Genomic DNA, 24,649 nt, shown 5'->3' with positions numbered 1-24,649 from the left:
TCTGCAATAAAACTGGTAAACATAAACGAAACCCTCCGACCCGATTCCCATGCATCCACCCCGCAACCAATGCCGAAATATTGAGTGACTTTGGACTTCCTTCTTGGAAAAAAAAGGTCACCTCGCGATTGGGTTCCACCGCCTCTGAAACCACTAGGCCATTTCGAAAGGGAGTAAGGCTGGAGTATGATAAATAGAAGGGGGGAGTTCGACGTGAGGAAGCCTAGCGCTTCCGAAGGGGCAAGGCAGAAAGAAGTCCACGTAAATGTAAGGAAATAGGTAAAAACGGGGCACAGTCGTAGAATCACACAAGGATGGTTTTCAAAGAACCAAAATAAGGAAAAAAAGGAAAAGGTAACAAGCGCGGCAAGGGTAGAAAAGGAAATAGGAAAAAAGAAAAGACACATCAAGGAGAAATGCAAGAGATCCATCATGACTACGAACTCGTAGGCTTTTGCGGCGTTCCAGGGGCACTGCCGGACGAACCCTCCGCGGTGGTAGACGGCGACTCCGATATCTCAGCGGCGTCCGTTCGGGGAGTGTCCTTAGACTGAGGCCCAGGAGTTCCCTCCCGTTCATTCCGAGCCGCATCAGGTGAATCACGGTGCACCTGATTGACAAGGTCCTGGTCTTCCTCAGCCTGATCAAAGAGTTCGTCATCGTTCTGCTCCGGAATCAATTCAGTGCCGTCCCCCAAGAGGATGATGCGGCCAGAGCGGACGCTGAAGCCACGCGCACGGTCGTTTTCCATGTCAAAGTCATCCGGGTTCTCCTCAAATTGATTCCGGATACCGGGGCCGCGGAACTCAGCTGCACCCCCCGTTCAGTCAGTAGGGATTGGAATTGGAGGCCGTGGGATCCTCGAGAGACTTGCCGTACTCGGGCGGAGCGCAAGGGCCGTCGCCGTTCGCCACGCGCTCAGCGATCTGGTTGTACCACTCCTCTTTGGTCCTACCGTTAAGGAGACCGATGATAACCATCGTCATGTTGTCGCAGCCAACACCACCGGTTTCACTGTTGGAGGCCAGGCAGTTGTCCATCATGTTCTCACAGATCCGATACAAGTCCTGCTTCGCGGCAATCCCACGGCGGACGAATTCCACCACTGATTGGGAGGACTGACAATCCCAGATACCTGCATTCCGAAAAGTTAGCGATCTCCGAGACCCTCGCTCCCTTAATCACCAGAGAAAGACCCACCGTCACAGGCAATTACGAGGAACTCGTCATCGTCACTGAGATCGTGCACAGTGACGTCGGGATAGGCAGTGACGATTTGCTGCTCAGGAGACAACTCGGGGCTCTTCTTGAACTCGAAGTCACCAATGGCCCGCGACAGGGCCAGGTTGCCGTTGACACGGCCAAAGTCAACGAAACCACCAGCAGCGCTGATACGAGCCTTCTCGCCTATATTGTGTCATGTCAGGATCACCAACGCAGGTCGTTAATCGAGATGTAGGGTCTGTACCTTCGTTCTGAGGCTTGTGGTCAAATGAAAGAGGCTTCGCGCGGCCTTTGACACCCAGTACAGAGCGAGAATCACCAGCATTGGCCTAGAACCATTGTCAAAAAAATGAACCGAGCCCATCGTCGTTTCCAAACCGGCCATGGCTAGAATACATACCACCCAGATCTTGTGCTTCGAGATAACGCTGACGGCTGCGGTGCAGCCAGACACTTCCTCCTCATACTTCGGGTCTAGCCGGGTCAGTCCGTTGCTACCTCGGAGGGACAGAAATCAAGAAGGAGAGGGAGAAGGCGGGTGGGAAGGTTGCCCGAACTCCGATCATAGCGCTCACGAACCTTCCAAAATAGCCCGGTCGGTAGCGAGGAAGCCATCCTTCAGGGCCTGTTCGATATCACCTTTGGCAAAGGAGTCCTGCTTCGCGACAATCTTGTGGACGTTCTCTCCGGCGAATAATGCTACTTTGTCTCCACCGTGCCCGTCATATACACCGAAGAAAGCGAGTCGTTTATCGGGGTCGGTCGGCTTTTCATCCTGGTCCGAGTACTTGGCCTGCAGGTCGAGGACGGCAGCATGGGCATCCTCCATGCTGATTCGCCAACCCTGCATGGCGGAAACACCGTATATACAGCACTCATCTTGACCTTCAGCGGAAGTCTAGATAGCACCGGAAGTGGTTAGTGAGGATGTAGGAGATTAAGGAGAGATCCGGAACACAATGGAATGGTGACAGGTCATCCGCCCGAAATCGCGTGCAGGAAATTTTCATCATCCTGTGGAGGAACCCCGCAGGGGAGGGATGATCACCACATTGCAGGCGCGACACACAAGAGGAGGAATGAAAAAGAACGCTGTAGGATATAATAATGCTGGGCAGTGAACATGTTTGACAAAAGGATACAAAAAGGGGAGAATGGGCGGGTATGGCACAGAATGGTAAATGTGGATGGTGGACAGATTAGAATGGCGTAAGATGCGTGCAGTGTGGGGGAGGATCAAAGGACCAGACAGGCAAACGCAATGCTTCAGGTTTCACTCACCTTATCGACCACGGGCTCGGACAAGGTCTGACCCATGATTTCTAGTGGATCACAATTAAACTGTTCACGCAGAGAAAAGGCCCGTTACAGACATACACACACCACCGAGGAGGGGGAGGGGAAAGAATAGAGGATGAGAAAAGGTGGAAAACCCGGCGGATTCTTTTTGGGGGGGAAGACGAGGGGAGGGGGATGGGGAGGGAAGAGGCAGCAGATCAGGTGAAAGAGAAGAGATTAGGTTGGCTTTGAGGGCAAGGGCAGAATGACTATTCGGGAGGCGGCAAGCGGGAATGGAACCAGCAGAAAAGCGTGAGCAGAACTGATGATGGGATGGTGGAGGGAGAGAGAGGGGGGGAAGAGGAAGCTAGTAGTAGTAGGGAGAGGATTTAGTAGTGTGTGTGTGTGCCTCCGGACTGCTGTGGAAGGTTAGTTAAATTCCGGACTCGGTGGTGTAATAATAATAACAGCACCTGCTACTACTAGTAATTAACTACTAATACGTAGTAGTAGTGGTAAGCGGTAGTGGGAGTGGTGTAGGTGGTAGTAGCCTGTCTGCCTACCTATCATTCGGGGGAGTGGGGAAAGCCGATTCAACGATGACGATAGCTCTGAAATTGGGTGAGAAGCAGGGTGATTGATATAACAGGCAAGATAGGTCAGACAATTGGGAATACTAAATAATGACACAAGGGACCGAGGCGAGGAACTGGTCCAAGTTAGGAGGAGATGGTGTCACAGGAAGGGGAAGAGATTTTCTGCACGATAATAAAACAGACTAATGGGCATCAGGCATTATCTGGCCATCTGTTAAGAGAGAAAGAAAATCAATCACAAGGGCGTCAGCCGCAGGCAGACAGAGAGAGACAGCAGGCTGAAGCAGGCAGAGAGCAGCGCATGTACCTCCAGGGTACCTCCACTTCGTTGGGGAGAAAGGTAAGGTACTCTCATGGTACTTCCACCGTACCATTACAACATGATCGCATGCGGCAGGCGGTAGGCCCGAAAAGGGAAGAGCCGGGGGAAAGTTTGCCAGTCGCGTGCCTTTTTCTGGATGCGGCAATTGAAAATAATCAGAAATTGAATTGAAATTGAATAATGACGAAAACTTCTTGGCGTCGGCTGACCCGAACTTTTTCACCCATCAACTCCAGCCACAATTCGAGGTACTTCCCCCTACGTCTCTAGTATCTGCTGGAAGATAATAGATGATGTGCCTACCTGTTACAGCTCCTGCATAGCATCTCTACAGCATGAAACCCCCATTTAATTCGCAGGTGAAATACAGATTATCCATTTAAAAACCGTCCGGTGGAGCTGACACTGTACGTACTAGTTAGCTCAGCTCCATGTCTACCTTCAAGCAAGAACGTCGTCCGTGCCACGTTTCCTAATGTCTTTCAATGCCTGGTTAGATTGGAAGTTGGCAAGGTACCGGGGATCTGGGTTACTAATCATATGAACTACCAAAGGACTGGCTCGTGCTAAGATAAAGGAACTCTCAAAACGCGCTACTGATGGGTTATACAGTAGATCAGACCCATGCATCTGGGTACGTGTCCATACATGCAAACTAGACCGCTCTGGTAAATACTCTCTTGCCGCCTACGTTCGACTAGAGGGCCATCTATGAGTTCTGTCTATACCTTGCTTGCTTGCCAGCCAGCCAACCAGTTGCCTACTTATTCCCCGACAGTCCGAACTCAAGCAGCTTACCTTTTAGCTCTTGCAAGGGGACTGGGGCTATTTAATTCAATTCGTGTCTATTCGGGATTTATCGAGGAACCGAGAAAACAGCATTGACCGACTTATGATGAGATACTGATAATACCCAGTAGCTTCATAGGTCCCTTGTAAGCATTCGTTGTGTAGAAAGTGAGTACATAAGCGTGGCGGTTGGAGCGTGGTCATGTGGCAGGACGAGTGTCTTTGATCTGGTAGAGTCGCACCTGCTCTTCCTCTCAACTAATTCACTACTCCATACATTCAACCCTCTTCCCTAGTGAACTGCCTTTCCCAGACCGCTCCCTAGAAGATTCCAGTAGCGATGCAATTGTGGATCATTACCATCCCACCCAAAGATCCAACTATGAAATGGTCACATCTCGCTCTGCGAGCGATCGGTATCCATCTTTCCTCTTCTAGCAAAGAGGAAAGTCTATACCACCACTACCAGTAAGTCCATTCAGGACTGACCATCGTTGCCCTGGGTATCTCCGCTTGTTCTCCCTTTCTGGGGACATTCAAGCTCGCGGCCATGCTCTTCTATGATCAACTTTGATCGATTGTTTCTCCTACCATGCAGCTGACCTGACACTAACAGTCATCAACGGCCAGAGGATGATGGCTAGATCTAGCTCTGGACTTGGAGGCAATACACCGTCAGGATGGTTGCTGCATACAAGATAAAACCTGCCATCCATGGAAGCCCCATCCACGCTCCTTCCCAGGCCATCCCTGCTCGAAATAATCCAGCTAGGAGTGGCCCAGATATCATGAGTCCAACTCCCTGTGTCAGAGTTATGGTCGTATTCAGGAGTCCAACATGCGATGACCCAACCAAAGCACTCCCGACGCTGCGCAGAGCGGCGCTGAACCCCCCTCCAAGAGCAACCAGAGCAACTCCTACAACGAACACTGCTGGATGAGATGCCACGGACATGAAGCCAAAAGCAGCCATTAACAGACATGCACAGCCTATGGCCACTCTAAGGTCTCTCTGCACCGGGGACAAATATCGGTCGAGGATCTTCGTAGCCATCGGAAGTACGAGCATCAAAGCGAAGCAATTAATGATCCCCTTGACGCATATGAGAAGGCTCGCCTTGGAGATCGTATCAGCATACCTGAAACTTGAAGTATTTGTACTATTGCCGAGATCTCATACCTCTGCTAAGCTCCATGAAAAGCGCTTGGAGACATATTGGAGCATGAAAGGAACTGCTTCAATTCCATAGCTCGAAAAGAGGAAGGCGAGGGAGATGACTAGGGCACTTGGATACTCGCCGATGAACTCATGCAGTTGAGCGAACTGTGAGCGAGCAAAGTGTACCACACTGGCCCATGTAAATGCCGATGATAGCTTCAAGTGGCCTGCCGTCTCCGGCTGGACATCATTGACGGGGTTGACTGAGGGCTCCGGTTTAGTCTCCGGCAACAAGAGAATCGTAAACAGGCTACCAAATTCGCAGGCTAGTCCGAGCATCCAAGGGACCCAGGCGTTTGATGACATCAGCCAGGCGCTTAAGGGAACAGCAAGAATCTCTGACAGCAGTATAGCTGCCGACAAGATGAAATAGGTACTTGAACTGCAGGAGCCTTGATGAGCAAAGGGGATGTGAACAGGTTTAGCAAGTTTTCAATACCGTTTCTCTACCGGGAAAACATCCGCGATGATAGTGAAAGCCACTGAGGTAGCTATCTGAGAACCGCCACCAAGAATCTGAAAGATTGGCGTAAACCAAATAGCTCGTGGGGGGATGGTCGCATGATACCAGGCTTTCACATTGGAGTTAGCCTGTCCTTCCACGTCGCAACATCAGCTTGACTTACCGATGACTCTGATTGCCATCTCTTGCAAGACACACCCAGCCAGGCTTAAAAATAAGACTGGTTTACGACCAACGCGATCTGCCATGAGTCCATATGGAAGCGCCAGAATAATGCCCGGAAGCTGGTCAAAGGTGCTCATCCAACCTTTGAGCAACGCCAGCTCACCCTGCACATCAGCAGTCTTGCAAGCCGAAGGAACCAGTGAAGGGAGAACTCCACCGGGGCTGCTATCAAAGACCTCCGGATGCAAGCGCTGGCAGATGTTCAACTCGTATATCTGGAGTTGGGGAGCAACGGAGATGTAGTTGCCGATATCGACAGTGACCGCTATGAGGCACGCAAGAAATAAGACCTGCTGGGCTCTACGCGTAACACTTTTTGGCTGCACAGGAAGTTCATTGTGCTCAGATAAGAGAGAAGTTGTCTCAGAGGGTGTTTCTGGCTGTTCGGAAGCAATGGTCATGATGAAGGAATCCCAGGCTTCAGAGAAGAGGAATGCTTCAAACTCAAGGGTCAAGAGGCTGAGGGAAGGTGTAAGAACCCCCCTCTGTCCCAGAAATGATGATAAGGATGGGCTTTGATTAGCCTCATTCCCAAATGACGCTAAAAGGAACGGCCATGGCGCTGGCCAAAGGATCCGACGCATCTTACTAGGAGCTAAATGGATCAGTCGGCGACACATGGGCGCTTCTCCGATGTCCGATAAGCGGGAACAAGGGTTTACCGCTGTTTACTGGCCCATTGTTCTGCTGACCCAATGCCAGTGATATATTAAATGGCTTGATTATTTAGCTAAACTACTGGGTACTAGATAAGCGCAGAACCGTCCAACGGTCCGAGGATCAACAAAGAAACCAAATTCAGAATCCATGGATATCACGCTCGCCGAACACTTTTCTAAACGACCTGGTCGACAGTGAAGCAAAACCATAAAACCGATATGAACATAAATACTAAGAATTGCGTTTGTCACCCCATTCACAAGAAGGCTGCGTTGTTTCTCAAGCTTCCTGCCGGCTCCCTCTGCATACTGTGCAGCTCTTCCCATTCCCGCTCCACCGCTCGGTTCAAGCTCACTCGGCGTGATTTGGAATCGAAAGGAATGGAGTAGAGTGAAGGGCTTTTTCGCGATGACTGTCCGGCACCAGCTATATCACCGTGGGTGTAAAAGCCGGTCTGATACCAAGGGCGTGAGCTCCCGCGGAGCTGCCGCTCAGTGGGCGGATCGTTCTCTTTTCCCAATTCCTGCCCTCCGTCGAACCGTTTCGGCTCATCCAAGCTTACTTCGCTGTAGAAGCGAGGCAGGGGCGCAATCGTCTCAGAGTAGTTCTGCGCCAGACTCGATTGGCTGGGCAGTTTGCCCACGGGGCGGGGTGGCCCCATGTCTGAAGATTCTTCGGACAGGCTATGTAAATAAGCCGACTGACGATGATCATCCGTGTAAATGGAGGCAGACATGGCTGTCGACCACGGCCGCTCTTGAATTGAGTTTCGATATTCCTCAATATAGTTGGAACTGGCTACTGTGTCGGCGCGACTGGCTGTGCTTCGAGCTCTTTCGAGAGCCCGGCAGCCCGATGATGCTCGACGGCCAAATTGACCTGCGAAGAGCGGGTTGGACGAATTCCGACTCTTTGCGCGGCTGTGAAGAAACGCCTCTAGTGAGTCCGCTTCAGAAATGGTCGATTCGTCAGGCTCGACTGTTCGCAGGCTCATTCGTCTGGAATAATCCCCGCTCTCTCTGGTTCGAGGTGGCGGTCGTGGAAACAGCGGCGCTAGGTTTCCTACGTCACTCTCGTCACTTCCAAACGAAGCCTGTGTATTCTGCCAGGAAAGACGGACCACGCCATGTCCTGGAGGCCCGAAACCACCGGCCCCATGTCCGGCACCACTGAGTCGGACTGGAAGCCCGGACGCCACTGTAGATATACCACTCGACCGTTTGGAATATCTACGCGATCGAGTGGTAGAATTTCGCTTCAGGGACCTCCTAGGCTGAATCGGCCGAAGGGGCTCTCGTCTCCTAGAACTAGTGGTGGTTGTTCGTCGGTGTAAGGGGGGACTGTTCTGGAAAGACAGGCGTTTCGGCTGTGGCGGTGCCTCCTCCACTGGTTTGGCCTCTTCTGGTTCGGGTCCCTTGAGAGAAGCGAAACCTCCCCAATCGAATGTAGGATCGGAGAGGGTGTTTTCTTTGCCGGCTGCGTCTGGGGCTTGCTCGTTGTTTTTCGATGGGCTCGCATGCCATAATGGTAGCTCCAGTTTTGGAGGCTCTGATGATTGTGAAGGGATCCTCAGAATCCTCGGGGGCTCGCCCTGAGCAGTTTCTTCGTAAGGCCGACTATGCGTGATACCTTCGCCGTCTGGCTGGGTTGATAGCGTTTTCTCGGCCTCCTGTCCATCCTGAGATTGCTTTGCGGCCGCTTTACGCTTGTGCCGCCAGCAGCAGAAGAGAAGCAAGGCAGTGCTTAGAAACACGAAGGGGACGACGACAGCAATAGCAATAATACCGGCCTTGCCTCCGCGAATGCTGTTATTTGCATCGGAGGCTGTAGAATTGATTGTGCCTGGCCCGCCTGTGGTCCCTTCTGACATCGCCTTGATAGTTAACTGGCGAGTGTCCTCTGCGGTACCCTCCCGGGCAGTGAGGTTGATATGATAGCTTCCCGGACTGATGTCGGAGGGAACTTGTCCGAATATAGTCTTGTTGTCACGGTTGTAGTGAAGCCAGGGAAGATCTTGCCCTAAGTCAACGTCTACCTGGACAGAATCGTTGGTCAAGACAGAGTCGTCAAGGACCAGCATGAAAAACTGCCCGATGATAGCATCGCATACATTCTGGTCGTTGCGAAAGAATTGAGTGAACTGTAGACTGACAATCAGCGTGGCTACGTCTTGATATTTATCCGTCACGGTAATCGTGACATTATTATCGGCGGCATCTGCAGGGGGCGTGCCACTCAGAGAGATGGTCTCGTCATCCAGGGACAACCAATCTGGCGAATCCACCTTAATGTCGGTCAAGTCACTCTTCGTCGTGTCATGTCCATCCAAGGTGAGATTGCTGGCAAATTGCGGACTAGTGAACTGCCGTCCTTTCGAGAGGAAGAATGTCTGCGTGCTCCGATTGAACGCCAAGATATGTGGACTGATGGTCATCTCAAAGGTCATGGTAGCCGCGCTGAACCCAGTCACATCCGAGGCTATAAGATTGAAGCTGAATGTTTGAGGTCCACTACCTGGTGTTGTACCAGAAAAGCTGAGTGATGCTGGGTCGAAAACAATCCATGAGGGTAGCGGTGCGTTGTCTGGAGATGTGCCATAGTAGGCCGTTGACGGGCGCGTGTTGGTGAACGTGTCCGGCTCAAAGGATAATGAGAAAGAGTCGCCGGTATGTAGGAGGATAGTGTCTGGGGCCGAGGTTGCTCCCATGTCTTCGAGTTGTGAGAACAGCGGCTTTCCCGGTTGCGGTCCATCATCGGTTGTTACAATTAATGTGACTTGCATGTCCACAGACTCCGAGCCATCTGAGGCCACAAGATCGAACGTCGGTGATCCTTGGTCATCTTTCTGCGGTGTTCCGGATAGCGTGCGGGTTTGGCTGTCGACTTCGAGCCATGACGGCGCGTTCGAAAGCGAGTATTGTGTGTTGTCATCGCTTCCAGAAAAGGTGCCCGGCGAGAAGACAAATTTGAATGGCTTCGATACCCGGGCTACCGGAGGTAGCTGCGCGTTAACAGGGTAGCTGGCCTGCAGACCTGCAACAACAGTCACCAGGATGCTGAGGAGAGCCAACGCAAAGAGCGCCATATCTCCTAAGCAAGTGGAACGGTCCTGGCAGGTATTCGATAGACGTTCCTATAGATCTTCCAGACGTATCATCCAAGCACAGCTTGAAGAACTAGGAGTGTATATGAAGTTCACAAGAAAGTGAGAGAGAATGAGACGACAAAGATAGAAGGTGGCAGCTGGAAGAGCAAAAGTGGCGGAAACAGCCTGCCCTTAGGGCAAAGAGTATGTCCCCAAGGGCCTCCGCGCCCAAGGGCCCATTGGGCACAGGAGAGGCGCGAAGCGTGTGGCCCCTTCTACAGAGCCATACCTGGTTATGTTTGACGTCACTGAAGTATGGGAATGGTTAGAGATGGATGGTTCGCGGCGCGCGAGTTCAAGCTCACGTTGCGAATGCACGCGCCTGCAAGGGATGGCTTGCAGGAGTCCACACAGGAGCATAGCCGGCCCAACCCCTCCCTCTCAATAGCGTTCGTATTTCCCGAAGGCTTAAGGGAGAGTATTTGACAGGCAAAGCCACCCTAGTTTTGAACAAAAAGTACCAAGGAGAAGTCTTGTGGCTCCTGTCCACCGCGTAAAGCGGAGGGGTAGGGGGATCAGGCCTATCTATCGAGGGGCCGAAGGCCATGCTTAGGCGCGACAGGGCGGGTACAGGGCCCACGCTACAGCTAAAGATCGAGAATCATCTTGATCCCGGTACGCCCTGGCGCATAATAGTCCGGGATCTGGTCACGCTCCTTGAAGCCATTGCGGACGTATAGAGATCTAGCGGGCGAGCGGGCTTTGTCGACCCATAGCTGGATCTGCTGACACCCCTCGCTCTGTAGACGAGCTCGAATATAGTTCATGAGCCGCATCGCGACACCCTGGCGGCGATGGGCTTCACCCACGCAAACTTTGTGCAGTAGGGCTATTCCCTTCTGACGAACGTAGACCGCATAGGCCAGCAAGGTTGGGCGGACATCACCCGGAGCCGATGGTGCACGGGTCACATACAGAACCCTCGTGTTGGGTTTCTTGCGCCAGAGTTCCTCACCGAAACTGAATGCCTCGTTAGCGGGGAAGGTCTTCTTCTCGACGCGTGAAATCTGGGCAAGAATCTCCAGGGCCTGGTCTCTCTTCAAGGAATGGATGTCTGAGATGGTCAGACTGGGAGTCAGATCCGCTGGCGGCATTCCGGAGAACCCCTCCAGGATCTACATTCACGATCGTTTGGAAGATGGGGGAGTTGACAGGGGAGGTTCCACAATTATCCCGGAGCACGAAGGATAATTCACTAGAGATTTCTCTTCTGATTCAGCAGATGCCCAATGTCGTGCGAAGGTCCAATGGCTCTCAATTCAGCTCGATTGCCCGAGTTGTTGAAGAGTAACTGGAAGTTTTCTAGTAGAGGAAAAACCAATCACAGATACTCCTCTGTCCCATCTAGGTATAGTGCATAATACGCTAGTCACCGCAGTACCATACTTACAATACGACGTTACACTTGAGTATTTGAGTAATATTGAGTTGAAGACCGGATAGGAATGAATACCTTCAATTAACTATTTACAATCTACAACTCCAGTCAACTTCTATCGTTAGCTTATACTCTATACTCCCCGATATACACTTTCCAGCATTCTGTCCATCGTTTCATCATCCCGTCTCTTCTCTTCTCCTCTCACTCAACCCTCACTTCCAAACAAAAGACTTTACTACATTTTCCCTCCCCGGAAATGCCCTCCCAAGCCGACGACAAACGCCAGGCCGCCCGCGAAGTTATTGACATTCTTCACGAGATTTCCACCCTTCTTGTACGTGACACCACACCCATCACCCCCTCCATCGATTTTTCCTTTCATTCTTCTGCCTGGCGTTTTCTTTCCTTTCTACTCTACTGTTATTATTGTTATCATCGAATATTCTAGCTTTTGCTATTCATCTACTTCCTATCCCCAACATGCCAGCCGGGAATAAACCAGACTTTCTGGTCTAGACTGGATTTGGTGTCATCTTATCTGACAAGACACATAATATACACACACCTGGTCAACGAATTGATTGACTGATTGATTGATTGCTTGATTGACTAACTATATCCGAACTTCCATCCAGAACACTAATTTAGACCGCACGGAGCTGTCGCTTTGTGTGTCCTTGATTGAGAATGGAGTCAATCCGGATGCTCTTGCTGTAAGTTCTTTACATATCTATCATGTGCTATATGTTTACTTTTGTTCCGGAGGGACGGAAGCTGACGCTGTCTATTAGGCGGTCATTAAGGATCTAAGAAAAGAATCTGGTGTGCCGCGCGGGTTCGCGAATGAGCAGCAGCAGCAGGGTTTGCCCGAGTGAGATAGATGGCTGTTAAAAATCTAATTTGGGGTTGTGGGATGTGTTTAGTGTGACTATTTTAGGTATCTATGGCGTTTTTCTGCTTCTTTCTGTTTGGGTTGGTTCTCCTTGTGATACCCGTTTATTCTTTGAATAGAATGGAATATGATGGATATGTTTGAGCGGTCTACTACTAATTGTGGTAATATTCGTCGTATTCATAGTCCTCGTTGGGGATGGACCGGTCTCTGGGACTTCCCACTAGTGCAGTCTTTGGTATCATTAACGTCGGCCATATGGCCATTATCAGGGTAATGGTATGAAGAGTACATGTAGCAGACAGGTGGTGCTAGGGATGAAATGGCATGTGTCGGGGAGGAGGCAAAAAAAGGAAACTCTCATAATTATTAAGCGATCACTGAACAAGCCCTACGACTTGCCAGCATTCTCGGCCTTGCTGCTGTTGTCTTTCGACGCTTCGCTGGCCGACCCAGCTTCAGCCGTGCTCTGCTCCTTGGCCTTGGCTTCCTTTTCTTTCTCATCATCACTGTCGCCAAGACTGAATGGGTCATGCTCCCCGACGGGCGAAGGGTCAACAGTCGACAGAGGCTGCCACTTGCTCGACTTGCCTGTCGCGGGGGACGTACGTCTGACGGGCTCAGAGGCATCGTAGAGGTTGTCAATTTCAGTAGGCGGTCCCTCCTGGAAAGAGACCTTGCGTCGATCAGGAGAAGGTGATGAGGATTTGAACAGGTCGGGGTTGGCGAGGGGCCGTGGGGGGCGCGGGGGAGGAGCTGCGAACGGAGGTCAGCATTCGAATGTGGATCTAGTGCAGAATTAAGGAAATTACAGGGTCAACGTACCTTCCGCATCTCTCAGTTCAAGTGAGGCAAAGTCGTCGTTCAGAATGCGATGATCGGCATCATAGCGTTCGCGATCGCCGCTTCGACGACCTAGGTCTCCGCTCCGTCTAGGTCTACCGTAGTTCTCTTCAGGCTGGCCTTGACCAGAAGGGCCGGCCTCGGGTTCACCGTCGAGACGTTTCTTCAGGTTCTGGACCCATGAGTTGACCTTCGTCTGGGTATCTAAGAATCCTTTGCGAAGGTTCTCGCGGATCACCGGGAGATCATCTATTACAGGCCAGCTGTTAGCGACCAAGATAACGTAGTAAAGATCCATATCACCGACCATCAAAAAAGCTGTATTCTTTCTCCTCCGATCCATCGCTTCCCCTTCGCGGCCGCTGCTGTGGGTACTCGTTGTCCCAGCGGGGTTGGCGCGCAGGACGGTTGTAGTGCTCGGCCAGCTGACGGGCATACATCTCATCCGCTTCTAGCTGCCTCTGCGCAGCAGTTGGGCGTGGTGGCTTCGGGGGCGGCGCATCTTGTTCGGCAGCGCTGGGATCCGTCATGCCTAAAGGGACTTGTTAGTGACCGCGCATAGCAGTACTGTCCGTCGCAATCCACACGTACTAAGCAAAGCATGGAATGACCGTTCCACGTCCCAGTTACTGGCCACCAACACTGCCTTGATCACCGATGCCTCAATAGAGGGGAATGCTTCCTTGAGAGTATTCTCGGCCTGTTGACGGGGGCTCAATGGGCGGGGTGGCTTAGGCGGGGCAGCTTCCGCAGCGCCCTGCTGAGTAGGGGCTGTTGACGGCGCTGCGGTGACACCGGTTTCCTGGGGTTCATCATCAAAATCGAGAGGGCGCGCAGTAGTCGGCGACTCGGGTTTGGGACTAAGTGGTCCAGTGGAGAGTTTATTGGGAGTCTGGCTGCGAGTGAGTGGCCGGGCATGAGGTATAAGGAGCGGGATATAGAGGACAACCTACAGTCTTGTCTTCTTCCGACATCGTGAGAGCAACTTAGGCAGCGTTGGAATATTGCAAACTTGCTGTTGCTGTCTAGAAGGTGGAGAAGAGTGCCAAGCTTTTCGCAGGCCTTGGAGGTATTTATGCGACCAGGAAATTTGCCCAACAGGCAGAAAGCAAGCTGGGGATGATGCGATTGGAGCTTCGGAGCCTCTCAGCCCCCTTCGCACTTCCGATGCCCGCGGAGTGACGTTGCGCCACGTGATGGACCCGGTGCTGAGGTAAGCACTGCTGCAGGTGCTCCAACAATATCTACTTCGTCAAAGTAGAATCTGGATCCAATTCTGGCAGTGCAAGGCTTGCGCAGCTGACACGGAAATTGCGATTTCAATATGCTTACCTGGGGTTTTCTAGCGCAATAATAGCTTGCCCCTGCTTGGAACCGGTGCTGCAAATCACCTCCTAGGTCCATTATCATTCCAAGGCCCAATCGCAATGGCTTCCGAGCTGGATCTGTCCACCAGCTTTATCCCGGCTCTATACAAGCCGGCCGCATTGCTTCCAATCGCAAGACACAAGCAGAGCTTGTTGTACCTGGTGGAAACATATCCGGTGACCATTGTCGTTGGACAAACAGGAAGTGGGAAAACGACCCAACTACCCCAGTATCTCGACCAAGCAGGATGGTGTGCAGATGGGAAGGCCATAGCCGTGACACAGGTATGATTTTCCTTCAGATCAACTCGGATGCAAAAAAGAAAAGCTAATATTTCCAAGCCACGTCGGGTGGCCGCTACCACGGTGGCCGCTAGGGTAGCTGAGGAAATGCGCTGCAAGCTCGGCGAAGAGGTGGGCTACTCAATTCGTTTTGAGGACTTGACCTCGGCTTCCACCAGGATCAAGTTCCTTACAGATGGAATGTTACTTAGGGAGGCACTCGTAGATCCTCTGCTGTCAAGGTACTCTGTAATCATGGTGGATGAAGCTCATGAGCGGTCCCTCAGTACTGATATCCTCTTGGGTATCCTGAAAAAGATCATGAAACGACGGCTGGAGCTTAGGATTGTGGTCAGTAGTGCAACCTTGCAAGCTGAAGACTTTCTGCGTTTCTTCGCTGGTGAGGAGTTTGACAGCAGTCCGGAATCCGGTAATGTTGGCGGCAAGGTGGGAAGGATCATCAGTCTAGAAGGTCGCATGTATCCGGTGGACATGCTCTTTCTCGAGAACCCTGCAGAAGACTATGTCGAACGCGCAGTCAAAACCGTGTTCGACATCCATCTTCAAGAGGCGGAAGGTGATATTTTGGTGTTCTTGACTGGCCGAGAGGAGATTGATACCACGGTGCAGATGATCGCTGAACGTGCCGCAACGCTGCATCCCAAGGCGCAGAGTATACTTCCGTTGCCCCTTTACTCTGGCCTCACAACAGACCAGCAAATGTACGTGTTTGAACCGACACCAGAAAACACCCGCAAGGTCATCGTGTCGACCAACATCGCCGAAGCATCGGTTACTATTAACGGGATTGTGTATGTCATTGACTGCGGTTTCGCCAAATTAAGAGCTTATAACCCGCAGACCGGCATAGAGACATTGACCGCAGTGCCCATATCAAAGGCAGCGGCTGTTCAGCGAGCTGGCCGAGCCGGGCGTACCAAACCTGGGAAGTGCTTCCGCCTCTACACGCAGCAGGCCTATGAGCAACTCCCCGAGGCCACCGTTCCGGAGATCCAGCGGTCAAACCTAGCACCTGTGATCATGCAGCTCAAGGCTTTGGGTATTGACAACATCGTACGATTCGACTTCCTGACTCCCCCTCCTACAGAGCTTGTTATTCGCGCATTTGAGCTGCTGTACTCTTTGGGAGCAGTTGATGACTATGCCAAACTCACAAAGCCCCATGGGATGCGCATGGCAGAGCTGGCAGTCGATCCAATGATGGCAAAGGTGCTGCTATCAGCGCCATCTTTCAACTGCTTAAGTGAGATCCTCTCTATTGCTGCCATGGTGAGTCTTCAAGGGACCGTATGGGTTCAGCATGAAGGCGACAGGAAGTCATCGGAGAGCCAGCGGAGAAAGTTCGCAGTTGAAGAGGGCGATCATCTGACGTATCTTAACGTGTACCAAGCGTTCATCACCAAAGGAAAGAAGGAGTCCAAATGGTGCCGTGACAATCTTCTGAACTTTCGATCTTTGCAGCGGGCTGTGAGCATTCGGGGCCAGTTGAAGCGATATCTTGAGCGTTTTGGGATTCAGGTCGACGAGACTCTCTCCGCTCGGTCTCGGCAAGAAGACCCAAGTGAGCTTGCGGAACAGATTCGTAGGTGTCTTACTACGGGTTATTTCGCACACGCTGCGAAGATGCAACCCGATGGTACCTTTAAGACGGTGAGCGGAGGCCTGACTCTCCATGCTCACCCGAGTTCATTGATGTTTGTATGTTGACAATACAGAGTTATCTTCTATATTTGCAGTTCTTTGCTAACTGGGTCTATACAGAATCGGAAAGCCGACTGGGTCATCTTCCATGAGATCTTACAAACCGGCGAGAAGACCTTCATCCGCGATATCACTAAGATCGAGAAGAACTACCTTCTCGAATACGCCCCGAACTACTACCAGGTCCATTGAGCTATAGGACATAGTGCGTATCTTGATGGGACTTATATGATGGTGAACCTATTAGTGATTGTGATTGACGACATGCCTGCATGTTTCATACCCGCCAGCGTTGACCTCTATAGAATGTTAGAGATGCATATATTCCTTCTTTCTGTTACCTGTCGAATTTAATAGTATCAGTAAATTCTGCTATTCCAGCGGAACACAACAATTAACAAATGCTTACAGGTGTAAAGGGTACCTGGGTGGTGAATAAACCAAGCAATCGGTCACCTGGATCATGATGCGCATCATTTCACAGTAGCCAGACGGTCCTTTCGCCGAAGAACAACAACGCTGACCCCATCTTTCTTTCTTTCTTTCTTAGTAAAAGGTCAACCATCCTTACAATCTCAGACACACTGCAGTCCACAGATTAACAATACTCTACCAGTCAGACACATAAATAAATCAGTGTCAGTCTTTTTCTTTTTCGAAATCTCTCAAGTCGAATATGTCAGGTCATCACCACCACCACGATCACGGCGGCCATTGCCACGGAGAAGACGGCCATGATCATTCCAACGACATCACCCCCGCGATTCAATCTCTCCTCTACTCTCAAATCCAGTTTGACTCGATCACTACATTAAACGGTAGGCAAAATGCGATATAAGCACCTGCTGCAAGTAATGCTGTGCATGCTAACCCGAGATCCTACCTGCAGAGGCCAGTCCCAAGTCCGGCGCGGCGATTGTCAAGAAAACATGGGCCGAAAGGCTCGACGATGAGCCGGAGCTGGAAAGCGACGCAGATGAACAGCTGTTGATGTATATTCCGTATGTTACACCCCTTAATATCGTCGTGGTTATCGACCGGATTTGCTATTTGTGATGTGGATTTTACCCCGCCAAATGCCCCTCATCTCAGCTTCTTGTCGCAAACCCAGCATTCGACAGTCTTTTACACCACAACCACCACATTATCCATGAAATAGCTGCTAATTCAAAGAATTCCAGGTTCACCGGCCAGGTTAAAGTCCACTCCCTCCTTATATACACCGCTCCCACCCCATCTGCCCCGAAGACCCTAAAGCTGTTCAAGAATCGCGACGACCTGGACTTCGGAACAGCTTCGGACCTAAAGCCCACGCAGACAGTCGAGATACCCCAACCTATGCCGGGCGCAGATGTTTTCGAGTTGCCGCTGAACCGGGCGCATTGGAACGCGACTACCTCCATCACTCTGTTCTTCGAGGATAACTGGAGCGATGGGGAAGAAGACGTCACCAAGGTCGGGTATATTGGTTTCAAGGGACAGTTTATGGCTCTAAATAGGGAGCCAATCAGTTTCTTGTATGAGGCGGCTGCAAATCCGGGTGATCATGTTGCTATTCAGGGTGTGAATGGAGTGGGGAGCAGGATTCTGTGAGCAGAAGTAATATGGATCGTATTTCCGTGTTTGTTTGAACATGGGGCGGCTATATGCTGGCCTGAAATGTATGAGGTCTGTGACAGACTGGAATGATTGATCAGAAGCTACGGAGACTGCCTTGGGTATTGAGCTGGGCTCTGTCAAGATAATGCACGCCAATCCATGTTTCGATGGTCTAGTTGCTAGCGTTCAAATAGCGAAACATATCTAACAATGCTATACTATACTTGAATTTCCTGAAACCACCAACGCCGGTAATGCTAATATCGAAAGAAAGAGATCATATGGATGGCACAGTCTTAAGCAAGAATTGCAGTCCGCTCCTCGACTTGGGCCTCTTCTTCCGCGGCATGCTCGTCCTCCTTGACCCCCTCCATGTGCTCTGGGAGCTTAGAGCTGGGCGCATTCGGCAAGACAACCGGACCCTGCGTATCCCGCTGCAAAGCCTCCAGTTCCTCTTCAACTTCATCCTCATCCTGAGTGGACAAGCGTCCAGCAAGCATCTCGCTGATTTCCTGTACAACCATCACCAACTCGTCAGCATCCAATCCAGAATAACCTTTTCAAATAACCATTGACAATAAAAGCTTACCTCTTGATAGGCTCTCGCTTCCTCCGTCTCGCCCATCAGTTTCTGCACCCCCTCAAGACCACCCATCTCCTTGTTAATGGTCTGCAGGACCTTGGTCCCTTGCTGCAAGCCGAAAAGGACATCCTTCTGAACCAGCGCAAACTCAATCTGCCCCGTAAGCTGTTCGAGCTGCTCGAGCTGTTTGTCGGTCTTATCTAGCAGCGACTCCTGGTACTTCTTGCGACGCAGGGCAAGCAAAGCGCGCTTGCGGTCATTCCTGGCGAGACATTGCTTCGCGATTTCGGTTTCGCGGTCTGTCAAGACGGTAATTCGCTTCTGATATTGGTGGAGCTTGTCTCGCTGGTTCTTGAGGTCAAGGATTGCCCTGAGCGTTAAGAGCATTAGTTTATCGGTCGGAGACGGGAAATGAGGCTCGTGACCCGTGCCGGTGGGCGCTGATGGAGGCAGCAACAGGGCGAACCCCATTGGAAAGAGGGGAAGGGTCTCACCGGTCCTGAGCAGAGATCTTATGGGTGCTGCTGTTTGTGTTTCCCATTGTCAGCGCATGTTGCTTTGTTCCCGAGGATGCTTGAGGGGAAGCAGTCAAAGGCCGGCGGTGATAGAATGATAGATAACTAGTGAGCAGTGAGTGAGTCCACCGCAGATGACGTCCGTTATCGTCCTATTGCCCCATCGGGACTAGTGTCCCATCCTCGGAAATCTGCCGGTGTTTTCAGACGATTTTGGGGCTCTCCGCCGGCGCATCAATTCTCCGGGTCTCTAAAATTGTGGGAATTCATCGCCAGCGGGGATCTTTATCACCCCCGATTATCGCATCTATAGCCCCTGCTCTGATTCAAGATGCGTCGTGGGGGCAGGCCGACGCTGAGGCAGGGCCTCGACAAGGATGTAAGTGCTGCGACTCGTTCCTCGGCTTATCTCAAAGCGATCATCGCTAAACTATTCGTACACAGATCTACCAGATCGTGCGCAAAATCATTGACGACAATGCTGAGAATGCCCAATTCCGCCTGTCGGTCTCCAGCATTTACGATACCATCAAGCGGTCCAATTCCAGCCTGAACAGGAAGCCGAAGCGCATTCTCGAAGACAGCATCGAGCGCGTGGTGGAAGTGCTGAAAGCCGACGTCCTCGGGGAAGATGAGAACGACTCCATAGACGGCGACTTTGAAGGTCTGGAGGAGCCACCGGCACCGGTATGCGACATGCGCGCCGCTTCATGGGGTACCTGCCTTCAGAAGCGGCTTAGAATCTGGCTAGCAATGAAGAGGTAGCTGACGGGAGCAGGAATCGAACAGCCTCAACAAGAGCCTGGTTGGTATGTGGAATACAACCAACAGCTCGAAGCCCTCGAAACAGAGCGAATCCAACACCGCCGAGTCAACAGCACCTCCTTCTACCTCCACGAAGAAACGGCACCATGGTGGTGAATCGCAGTCCTCCAAGCGCCGCAAGGCCGAGGCCGCAGTCGACCGTTCTCCCCCCACACATATCAGTCTGGCCGATCTGGGTGGATTGGACGATGTCGTGCAGGAGCTCGGGGATCTTGTCATCCTGCCCATGACACGCCCACAAGTCTACATGTCGTCCAATGTCCAGCCTCCTCGCGGTGTTCTGCTACATGGTCCGCCAGGTTGCGGTAAAACCATGATCGCAAACGCATTCGCCGCCGAGCTGGGCGTCCCCTTCATCTCCATATCCGCTCCATCCGTCATCTCCGGCATGTCAGGAGAGTCCGAGAAGGCTCTCCGCGAATACTTCGAAGAAGCCAAGAGAATCGCGCCCTGCTTAATATTCATTGACGAAATCGACGCTATTACCCCCAAGCGTGAAAGCGCCCAACGAGAGATGGAGAAGCGCATCGTCGCCCAACTCCTCACCTGCATGGACGACTTGGCCCTCGAAAAGACCGACGGAAAGCCCGTCATCGTCCTGGCGGCCACCAATCGTCCCGACAGCTTGGACGCAGCCCTGCGTCGCGGAGGTCGTTTCGACAAGGAAATCAACATGACCGTCCCCTCGGAGCCCGTCCGCGAGCAGATCCTGCGCGCCCTCACCCGCAAGATGCGTCTCGTCGATGACCTCGACTTCAAGACCCTTGCCAAGCGTACCCCCGGCTTCGTCGGTGCTGATCTGAACGACCTCGTTGCCACCGCCGGTGCCGCCGCCATCAAACGCTACCTCGAACTCCTCAAGTCCAACAGCGGCGAGGAAATGGAAATGGAAATCGAAGGCGAAGCCGACATCATCAGCCCTAAGGTCAAAGAACTCCGCCGCCTCATCACCCACGCTAAAGAAACGCCCATCGGCGACGAAACCCAAACTGTCCTCGTCTCCAACGCCGACTTCTTCACAGCTCTCCCTAAGATCCAACCCTCCTCCAAGCGCGAAGGCTTCGCCACTATCCCCGACACCACCTGGGCTGACATCGGTGCCCTCGGCGGCATTCGCGACGAACTGTCCACCGCCATCGTCGAACCCATCAAGAACCCCGAAATCTACGCCAACGTTGGTATCACCGCTCCCACCGGCGTCCTCCTCTGGGGTCCCCCCGGTTGCGGTAAAACGCTCCTCGCCAAAGCCGTGGCCAACGAGTCCCGCGCCAACTTCATCAGCGTCAAGGGTCCCGAACTTCTCAACAAATTCGTTGGTGAATCCGAACGCGCCGTCCGCCAGGTCTTTGTTCGCGCCCGCTCCTCCGTTCCCTGCGTCATCTTCTTCGATGAACTCGACGCTCTCGTCCCCCGTCGTGACGATACCCTCTCTGAAGCCTCCGCCCGCGTCGTTAACACCCTCCTTACTGAACTCGATGGCCTCGGCAGCAGCCGTCAAGGCCTCTACGTCATCGCGGCCACGAACCGGCCCGATATCATCGACCCGGCTATGCTGCGCCCCGGTCGTCTGGAGACCCTTCTCTTTGTTAACTTGCCCAGTCCGCTTGAACGTGTCGAGATCCTGCAGACCCTCGTCAGGAACTTGCCTATCGAGTTCAATGAGGATCTGCGCAGACTTGCCGAGGAGTGTGAGGGCTTCAGTGGTGCTGATCTGGGCAGTTTGCTTCGTCGCGCTGGTTACTCGGCTATTAAGAGACGGGACAGTATCAAGTTCGAGGACTTTGTCGCTGCCAAGGCGTTCATTCGGCCTAGTGTTACGGATTTGAAGAAGTATGAGAAGTTGAGGAGGGATTGGAGTGGTGGTGTGGTGTAAATAATAATAATTAGATTATTCAGTCAGTGTTTTTTGGTGTGTGTACATACATCGATGTACCTTCGGGATTGTTTCTTTTACTTATTATCTCTTTTGTGCTGTTTCTTCATTGTGTGCATATAGAGAAAGTGGAGGGATCCAAAAAAAGAAGTGATGAATAATGATAGATCTTTTGAGGGATATTCAAACCATGCGGCCACTGAGTAGTTACTACAACTAATTACTACTACTGGTATGAACTACAACAGCAAACAACCCAATGAAGGAGTGAATGAACTTTTGGATATCAGAAACTCTAAATTTAGTTATGCACACACCAAAACGCCTCCCATGTAAATTTGAACAGGATACACACAAGGAAGACCAATTATAATAATTACATCCATAACCGGCAGGTTCCATCCGCACCGGCACTGACACACCAGGCTTCGCGCGGGTGCCAGTCGAGATCCATGACACCGAGCTCGCCGGTGATCTTGTGGCCCTTGAGGACCTTGAGCGGCACAATGCTAGCATTGCTGAGCATGTCACCCGTGACACTGCCGTGGAAGATCTGGAGAGAGCCGTCGTCACTGGCGTCCGCGAACAGAGGGTAGCGGCCGCTAGGGTGGAACTTGACGGCACGAATGGCCTTGCGGTGGTAACGGAGGGTCTTGTAGGGGCGCTGGGAGAGTTCAAGATCGTGCCACAACAGACGGCGGTCGTAGGATCCGACAATGAGGTTGTCTCCGCCCGAAGCGGTGGAAGAGGTCGGATGGATGTCGAACGAGGAGATCCAGCGGGCACCGGGCTGGATGATCTTGACGAGCAGTTGGCGGGAGAGATCGTAGGCACGGACGGTGCGCTGGTTGGCAACGAAGAGGATGGGCTTCGAGGGGTGGAAGTGCGCGGTCTGGGGCGGGCCACCACCCTTGATGCGCCGGCTGAAGGGGTACTGAGTCAAGTGCTTGGACAGAGTGTGAATGGCAATGGCCATAGAAGCCGGGGTAGAAGAGCCCGGGCAGACGGTAACAAAGTAGTCACCACGGCGATGCCATGAGATAGACTTGGCCACGTAGCGGAGGGGAATGACGGCGCATACGCCATTGTCGGCGAGAGCGGCCGAGGGGCGCACCCACTGGGGAGGGGTGGTCTTCTTGCCTTCTTCCGAGGCCTTCGGGGCGGGCTTCGAAGCGGCGTATCCCCAGCCGGCGTCGAGAAGGTCCAGACTGGCTTGCTCAAGTTCGGGGTCGAGAATCGGGGGCACGATGAGGTAGATATCGTCACCGGCGGCGGCAGCCAAGACCACGGCATCCTTACTCGGCCTCCAGCGGACAACGTTGACAGGATCCTCTTCACCCACCTTGACGCTATACAGCTGGCGACCAGTGAGCAATTCCCAAACGCGGACAGTGCCATCGTCACCACCAGTGGCGAGCCACACACCCGTGGGGTCGACGGCAAGAGAACGAACACGGCCCTTGTGTCCCCGGAACACCGTGGCGCAGACAGACGGGAACGGCTTCAACTCTTCAGGGCTGGGCAGCTTAGGGAGCAGACTCTCCGGGTCGATGTTAAGCTTGCTGCGGCGAACTCTAGGAGCCAAGTAAAGATCCAAGCAACGTTCGAACTTCTCCTTGACAAACTCGCCGTAACCAGGGACCTTGCGGAGAGAGCCAAAGTCGGTAGGGAGAAATTCCCGATCCCGGTCTTCGGGGTCGGCTTCCTGCCAGGCCTTGCGCTCCTTGTTGTCGGGGAGATACTCCGGAGGCGGGTGATAACTCTCCTCGTAGCCTGGCGGAGGAAGCTTGGGGGCAGGGACGTGCATGGGGTGGTCTGGACGCTCGGCCTCGTCTGCCCACAGGTCATAGTTGATGAGCTCGAGGTCCTCCTCCTTCTCTTCAGACGGGGGCTTGTAAGGCAAGATGCGACCTTCGCGGATGGCCTTCACAATCTTCATGACCCGCTTGGCTTCGTGCTTCGACGGAACGAATCGACGCTTGGGTTCCGGAGCAGCACTGAGGGGCATGATTTCCTGTTTGTTACTGAACCATTCCATCAAAGGCTCGTATGGGTTGTAGCCCTCCTCGGGGATCTCGTTCATCTGCACCTTGCGCAGCAACTCCAGCTCATCCTGGCTCAGCTCCAGAGGCTTACCAGTCGAGGGATCAGTCAGACCGGTGAAGCCCTTGGGGATCTCAATGCTGTCAAGCAAAGCATCCAGAGCCTCCCCGGTGGCAGGACGCATGATCTTCTTTCCATTGATGTCGTAGCCAATGTGGGGGTATTGGTCGTAGAAAGACAACGGGATGTTACCGATCGTGTTCGCATTCTCTTCGACGTCAGAGTAATCGGAGTTGTCGTCTGGGTTGATCTCATCGTAGACATAACGGTCGTTTCCATTGGCATCCTTTTCAATGCGGAAGTTGGGTTGCTCTTCCTCGCTGGAGCTCTCGTCGTCGTTCGTAGGTACTTCCAGGTCCGTAGCTGATGTGCCGGACTTTTTCCTGAGAGGCGCCTCTCCGTCGGAGGGGATCTCATCGCTGTCCAACTCCTCTTCATCGTCATCCTCATCGGAGCTGAAGTCGTCAACCAATTCGACTTCGGAATCCTCCTCGTCGCTTGATAGGTCGTTGGCATCGTCCGAAAGCGCACCATCGATGTCGCCGACGTTCAATTCGTCGCCAGAGAACACACCGGCCTCCTCTTCGACATCTTTGGTGACAGCCTTGCGCTTCTTGGAAACCTTTGCAGCACTCATGGCGACGAAGGAACACTCCGAGTGGGCAGAAACTTGTGCAGGATCGAAGCACTGCTGGAAGGAATTCGAAGCTCGACTTTTTCGACTTTTTTTTTGCTGCCCTCGA

General features: G+C 52.5%; 11 protein-coding genes across 11 annotated transcripts; 4 read left to right on the top strand and 7 right to left on the bottom strand.

Moving 5' to 3' along the window:
- Nucleotides 1–436: 436 nt before the first annotated feature.
- BO85DRAFT_364572 (PP2C family serine/threonine-protein phosphatase) lies at nucleotides 437–2,541 on the bottom strand (the record flags this gene model as incomplete). The annotated part of the gene is made up of 7 exons (XM_025655703.1): nucleotides 437–810; nucleotides 956–1,135; nucleotides 1,201–1,407; nucleotides 1,469–1,553; nucleotides 1,625–1,698; nucleotides 1,804–2,122; nucleotides 2,506–2,541. The coding sequence occupies 7 exons, from the start codon at nucleotides 2,539–2,541 to the stop codon at nucleotides 437–439; spliced, it is 1,275 nt and encodes a 424-aa protein (XP_025518759.1).
- A 2,314-nt stretch (nucleotides 2,542–4,855) lies between these two features.
- On the bottom strand, nucleotides 4,856–6,517 carry BO85DRAFT_414047 (putative MFS transporter; the record flags this gene model as incomplete). The annotated part of the gene is made up of 4 exons (XM_025657630.1): nucleotides 4,856–5,326; nucleotides 5,390–5,810; nucleotides 5,868–6,000; nucleotides 6,055–6,517. The coding sequence occupies 4 exons, from the start codon at nucleotides 6,515–6,517 to the stop codon at nucleotides 4,856–4,858; spliced, it is 1,488 nt and encodes a 495-aa protein (XP_025518758.1).
- Nucleotides 6,518–6,884: 367 nt separating this feature from the next.
- BO85DRAFT_179229 (putative transmembrane glycoprotein) lies at nucleotides 6,885–9,957 on the bottom strand. Its single transcript, XM_025654341.1, has one exon. It carries the CDS (start codon nucleotides 9,859–9,861, stop codon nucleotides 7,033–7,035), a length of 2,829 nt encoding a protein of 942 aa, XP_025518757.1. The 5' UTR covers nucleotides 9,862–9,957; the 3' UTR covers nucleotides 6,885–7,032.
- A 265-nt stretch (nucleotides 9,958–10,222) lies between these two features.
- On the bottom strand, nucleotides 10,223–11,191 carry BO85DRAFT_466287 (GNAT family N-acetyltransferase; the record flags this gene model as incomplete). Its single annotated transcript, XM_025662122.1, has 3 exons — nucleotides 10,541–11,191; nucleotides 10,493–10,508; nucleotides 10,223–10,442 (listed from the first exon to the last, which is right to left on the bottom strand). The coding sequence occupies exons 1-3, from the start codon at nucleotides 11,013–11,015 to the stop codon at nucleotides 10,223–10,225; spliced, it is 711 nt and encodes a 236-aa protein (XP_025518756.1). The 5' UTR covers nucleotides 11,016–11,191.
- A 197-nt stretch (nucleotides 11,192–11,388) lies between these two features.
- On the top strand, nucleotides 11,389–12,341 carry BO85DRAFT_445990 (mitotic-spindle organizing protein 1). Its single transcript, XM_025659393.1, has 3 exons — nucleotides 11,389–11,636; nucleotides 11,938–12,015; nucleotides 12,094–12,341. The coding sequence occupies exons 1-3, from the start codon at nucleotides 11,559–11,561 to the stop codon at nucleotides 12,175–12,177; spliced, it is 240 nt and encodes a 79-aa protein (XP_025518755.1). The 5' UTR covers nucleotides 11,389–11,558; the 3' UTR covers nucleotides 12,178–12,341.
- BO85DRAFT_390389 (CUE domain protein) lies at nucleotides 12,312–14,156 on the bottom strand. Its single transcript, XM_025656771.1, has 5 exons — nucleotides 13,991–14,156; nucleotides 13,629–13,929; nucleotides 13,345–13,569; nucleotides 13,020–13,286; nucleotides 12,312–12,950 (listed from the first exon to the last, which is right to left on the bottom strand). Exons 1-5 carry the CDS (start codon nucleotides 14,009–14,011, stop codon nucleotides 12,586–12,588), a joined length of 1,179 nt encoding a protein of 392 aa, XP_025518754.1. The 5' UTR covers nucleotides 14,012–14,156; the 3' UTR covers nucleotides 12,312–12,585.
- A 168-nt stretch (nucleotides 14,157–14,324) lies between these two features.
- Nucleotides 14,325–16,747, top strand: BO85DRAFT_414033 (putative ATP dependent RNA helicase). Its single transcript, XM_025657629.1, has 3 exons — nucleotides 14,325–14,689; nucleotides 14,747–16,405; nucleotides 16,469–16,747. The coding sequence occupies exons 1-3, from the start codon at nucleotides 14,465–14,467 to the stop codon at nucleotides 16,598–16,600; spliced, it is 2,016 nt and encodes a 671-aa protein (XP_025518753.1). The 5' UTR covers nucleotides 14,325–14,464; the 3' UTR covers nucleotides 16,601–16,747.
- A 185-nt stretch (nucleotides 16,748–16,932) lies between these two features.
- Nucleotides 16,933–18,266, top strand: BO85DRAFT_179170 (PITH domain-containing protein). The gene is made up of 3 exons (XM_025654340.1): nucleotides 16,933–17,226; nucleotides 17,298–17,409; nucleotides 17,590–18,266. The coding sequence occupies exons 1-3, from the start codon at nucleotides 17,085–17,087 to the stop codon at nucleotides 17,999–18,001; spliced, it is 666 nt and encodes a 221-aa protein (XP_025518752.1). The 5' UTR covers nucleotides 16,933–17,084; the 3' UTR covers nucleotides 18,002–18,266.
- A 195-nt stretch (nucleotides 18,267–18,461) lies between these two features.
- BO85DRAFT_445984 (ESCRT-III subunit protein VPS20) lies at nucleotides 18,462–19,184 on the bottom strand. The gene has a single exon (XM_025659392.1). It carries the CDS (start codon nucleotides 18,975–18,977, stop codon nucleotides 18,531–18,533), a length of 447 nt encoding a protein of 148 aa, XP_025518751.1. The 5' UTR covers nucleotides 18,978–19,184; the 3' UTR covers nucleotides 18,462–18,530.
- A 173-nt stretch (nucleotides 19,185–19,357) lies between these two features.
- BO85DRAFT_390379 (putative AAA family ATPase/60S ribosome export protein Rix7) lies at nucleotides 19,358–21,989 on the top strand. The gene is made up of 3 exons (XM_025656770.1): nucleotides 19,358–19,484; nucleotides 19,550–19,792; nucleotides 19,884–21,989. The coding sequence occupies exons 1-3, from the start codon at nucleotides 19,437–19,439 to the stop codon at nucleotides 21,801–21,803; spliced, it is 2,211 nt and encodes a 736-aa protein (XP_025518750.1). The 5' UTR covers nucleotides 19,358–19,436; the 3' UTR covers nucleotides 21,804–21,989.
- A 74-nt stretch (nucleotides 21,990–22,063) lies between these two features.
- Nucleotides 22,064–24,585, bottom strand: erb1 (ribosome biogenesis protein ERB1). Its single transcript, XM_025659391.1, has one exon. The coding sequence runs from the start codon at nucleotides 24,541–24,543 to the stop codon at nucleotides 22,180–22,182; it is 2,364 nt and encodes a 787-aa protein (XP_025518749.1). The 5' UTR covers nucleotides 24,544–24,585; the 3' UTR covers nucleotides 22,064–22,179.
- Between the last annotated feature and the right edge of the window lie 64 nt (nucleotides 24,586–24,649).

This window comes from Aspergillus piperis (genome assembly GCF_003184755.1).
Source record: "Aspergillus piperis CBS 112811 unplaced genomic scaffold BO85scaffold_3, whole genome shotgun sequence".
Taxonomy (NCBI): domain Eukaryota; kingdom Fungi; phylum Ascomycota; class Eurotiomycetes; order Eurotiales; family Aspergillaceae; genus Aspergillus; species Aspergillus piperis.
The sequence above is the reverse complement of the archived record's forward strand: the minus strand, read 5'-3'. Positions and strand labels throughout refer to the sequence as shown.

Coding starts and splice junctions, on each gene's coding strand:
- BO85DRAFT_179229 (XM_025654341.1), bottom strand. CDS start 9,861: ATGGCGCTCTTTGCGTTGGCTCTCCTCAGCATCCTGGTGACTGTTGTT.
- BO85DRAFT_445990 (XM_025659393.1), top strand. CDS start 11,559: ATGCCCTCCCAAGCCGACGACAAACGCCAGGCCGCCCGCGAAGTTATT. Junction 11,637..11,937: donor ACGAGATTTCCACCCTTCTT/GTACGTGACACC, acceptor ACTTCCATCCAG/AACACTAATTTAGACCGCAC. Junction 12,016..12,093: donor TCAATCCGGATGCTCTTGCT/GTAAGTTCTTTA, acceptor GCTGTCTATTAG/GCGGTCATTAAGGATCTAAG.
- BO85DRAFT_390389 (XM_025656771.1), bottom strand. CDS start 14,011: ATGTCGGAAGAAGACAAGACT. Junction 13,570..13,628: donor GTCATTCCATGCTTTGCTTA/GTACGTGTGGAT, acceptor AAGTCCCTTTAG/GCATGACGGATCCCAGCGCT. Junction 13,287..13,344: donor AGAATACAGCTTTTTTGATG/GTCGGTGATATG, acceptor GGCCTGTAATAG/ATGATCTCCCGGTGATCCGC.
- BO85DRAFT_414033 (XM_025657629.1), top strand. CDS start 14,465: ATGGCTTCCGAGCTGGATCTGTCCACCAGCTTTATCCCGGCTCTATAC. Junction 14,690..14,746: donor AGGCCATAGCCGTGACACAG/GTATGATTTTCC, acceptor AATATTTCCAAG/CCACGTCGGGTGGCCGCTAC. Junction 16,406..16,468: donor ACCCGAGTTCATTGATGTTT/GTATGTTGACAA, acceptor GGGTCTATACAG/AATCGGAAAGCCGACTGGGT.
- BO85DRAFT_179170 (XM_025654340.1), top strand. CDS start 17,085: ATGTCAGGTCATCACCACCACCACGATCACGGCGGCCATTGCCACGGA. Junction 17,227..17,297: donor CTCGATCACTACATTAAACG/GTAGGCAAAATG, acceptor TCCTACCTGCAG/AGGCCAGTCCCAAGTCCGGC. Junction 17,410..17,589: donor CAGCTGTTGATGTATATTCC/GTATGTTACACC, acceptor AAAGAATTCCAG/GTTCACCGGCCAGGTTAAAG.
- BO85DRAFT_445984 (XM_025659392.1), bottom strand. CDS start 18,977: ATGCTCTTAACGCTCAGGGCAATCCTTGACCTCAAGAACCAGCGAGAC.
- BO85DRAFT_390379 (XM_025656770.1), top strand. CDS start 19,437: ATGCGTCGTGGGGGCAGGCCGACGCTGAGGCAGGGCCTCGACAAGGAT. Junction 19,485..19,549: donor GGCAGGGCCTCGACAAGGAT/GTAAGTGCTGCG, acceptor ATTCGTACACAG/ATCTACCAGATCGTGCGCAA. Junction 19,793..19,883: donor TGGAGGAGCCACCGGCACCG/GTATGCGACATG, acceptor TGACGGGAGCAG/GAATCGAACAGCCTCAACAA.
- erb1 (XM_025659391.1), bottom strand. CDS start 24,543: ATGAGTGCTGCAAAGGTTTCCAAGAAGCGCAAGGCTGTCACCAAAGAT.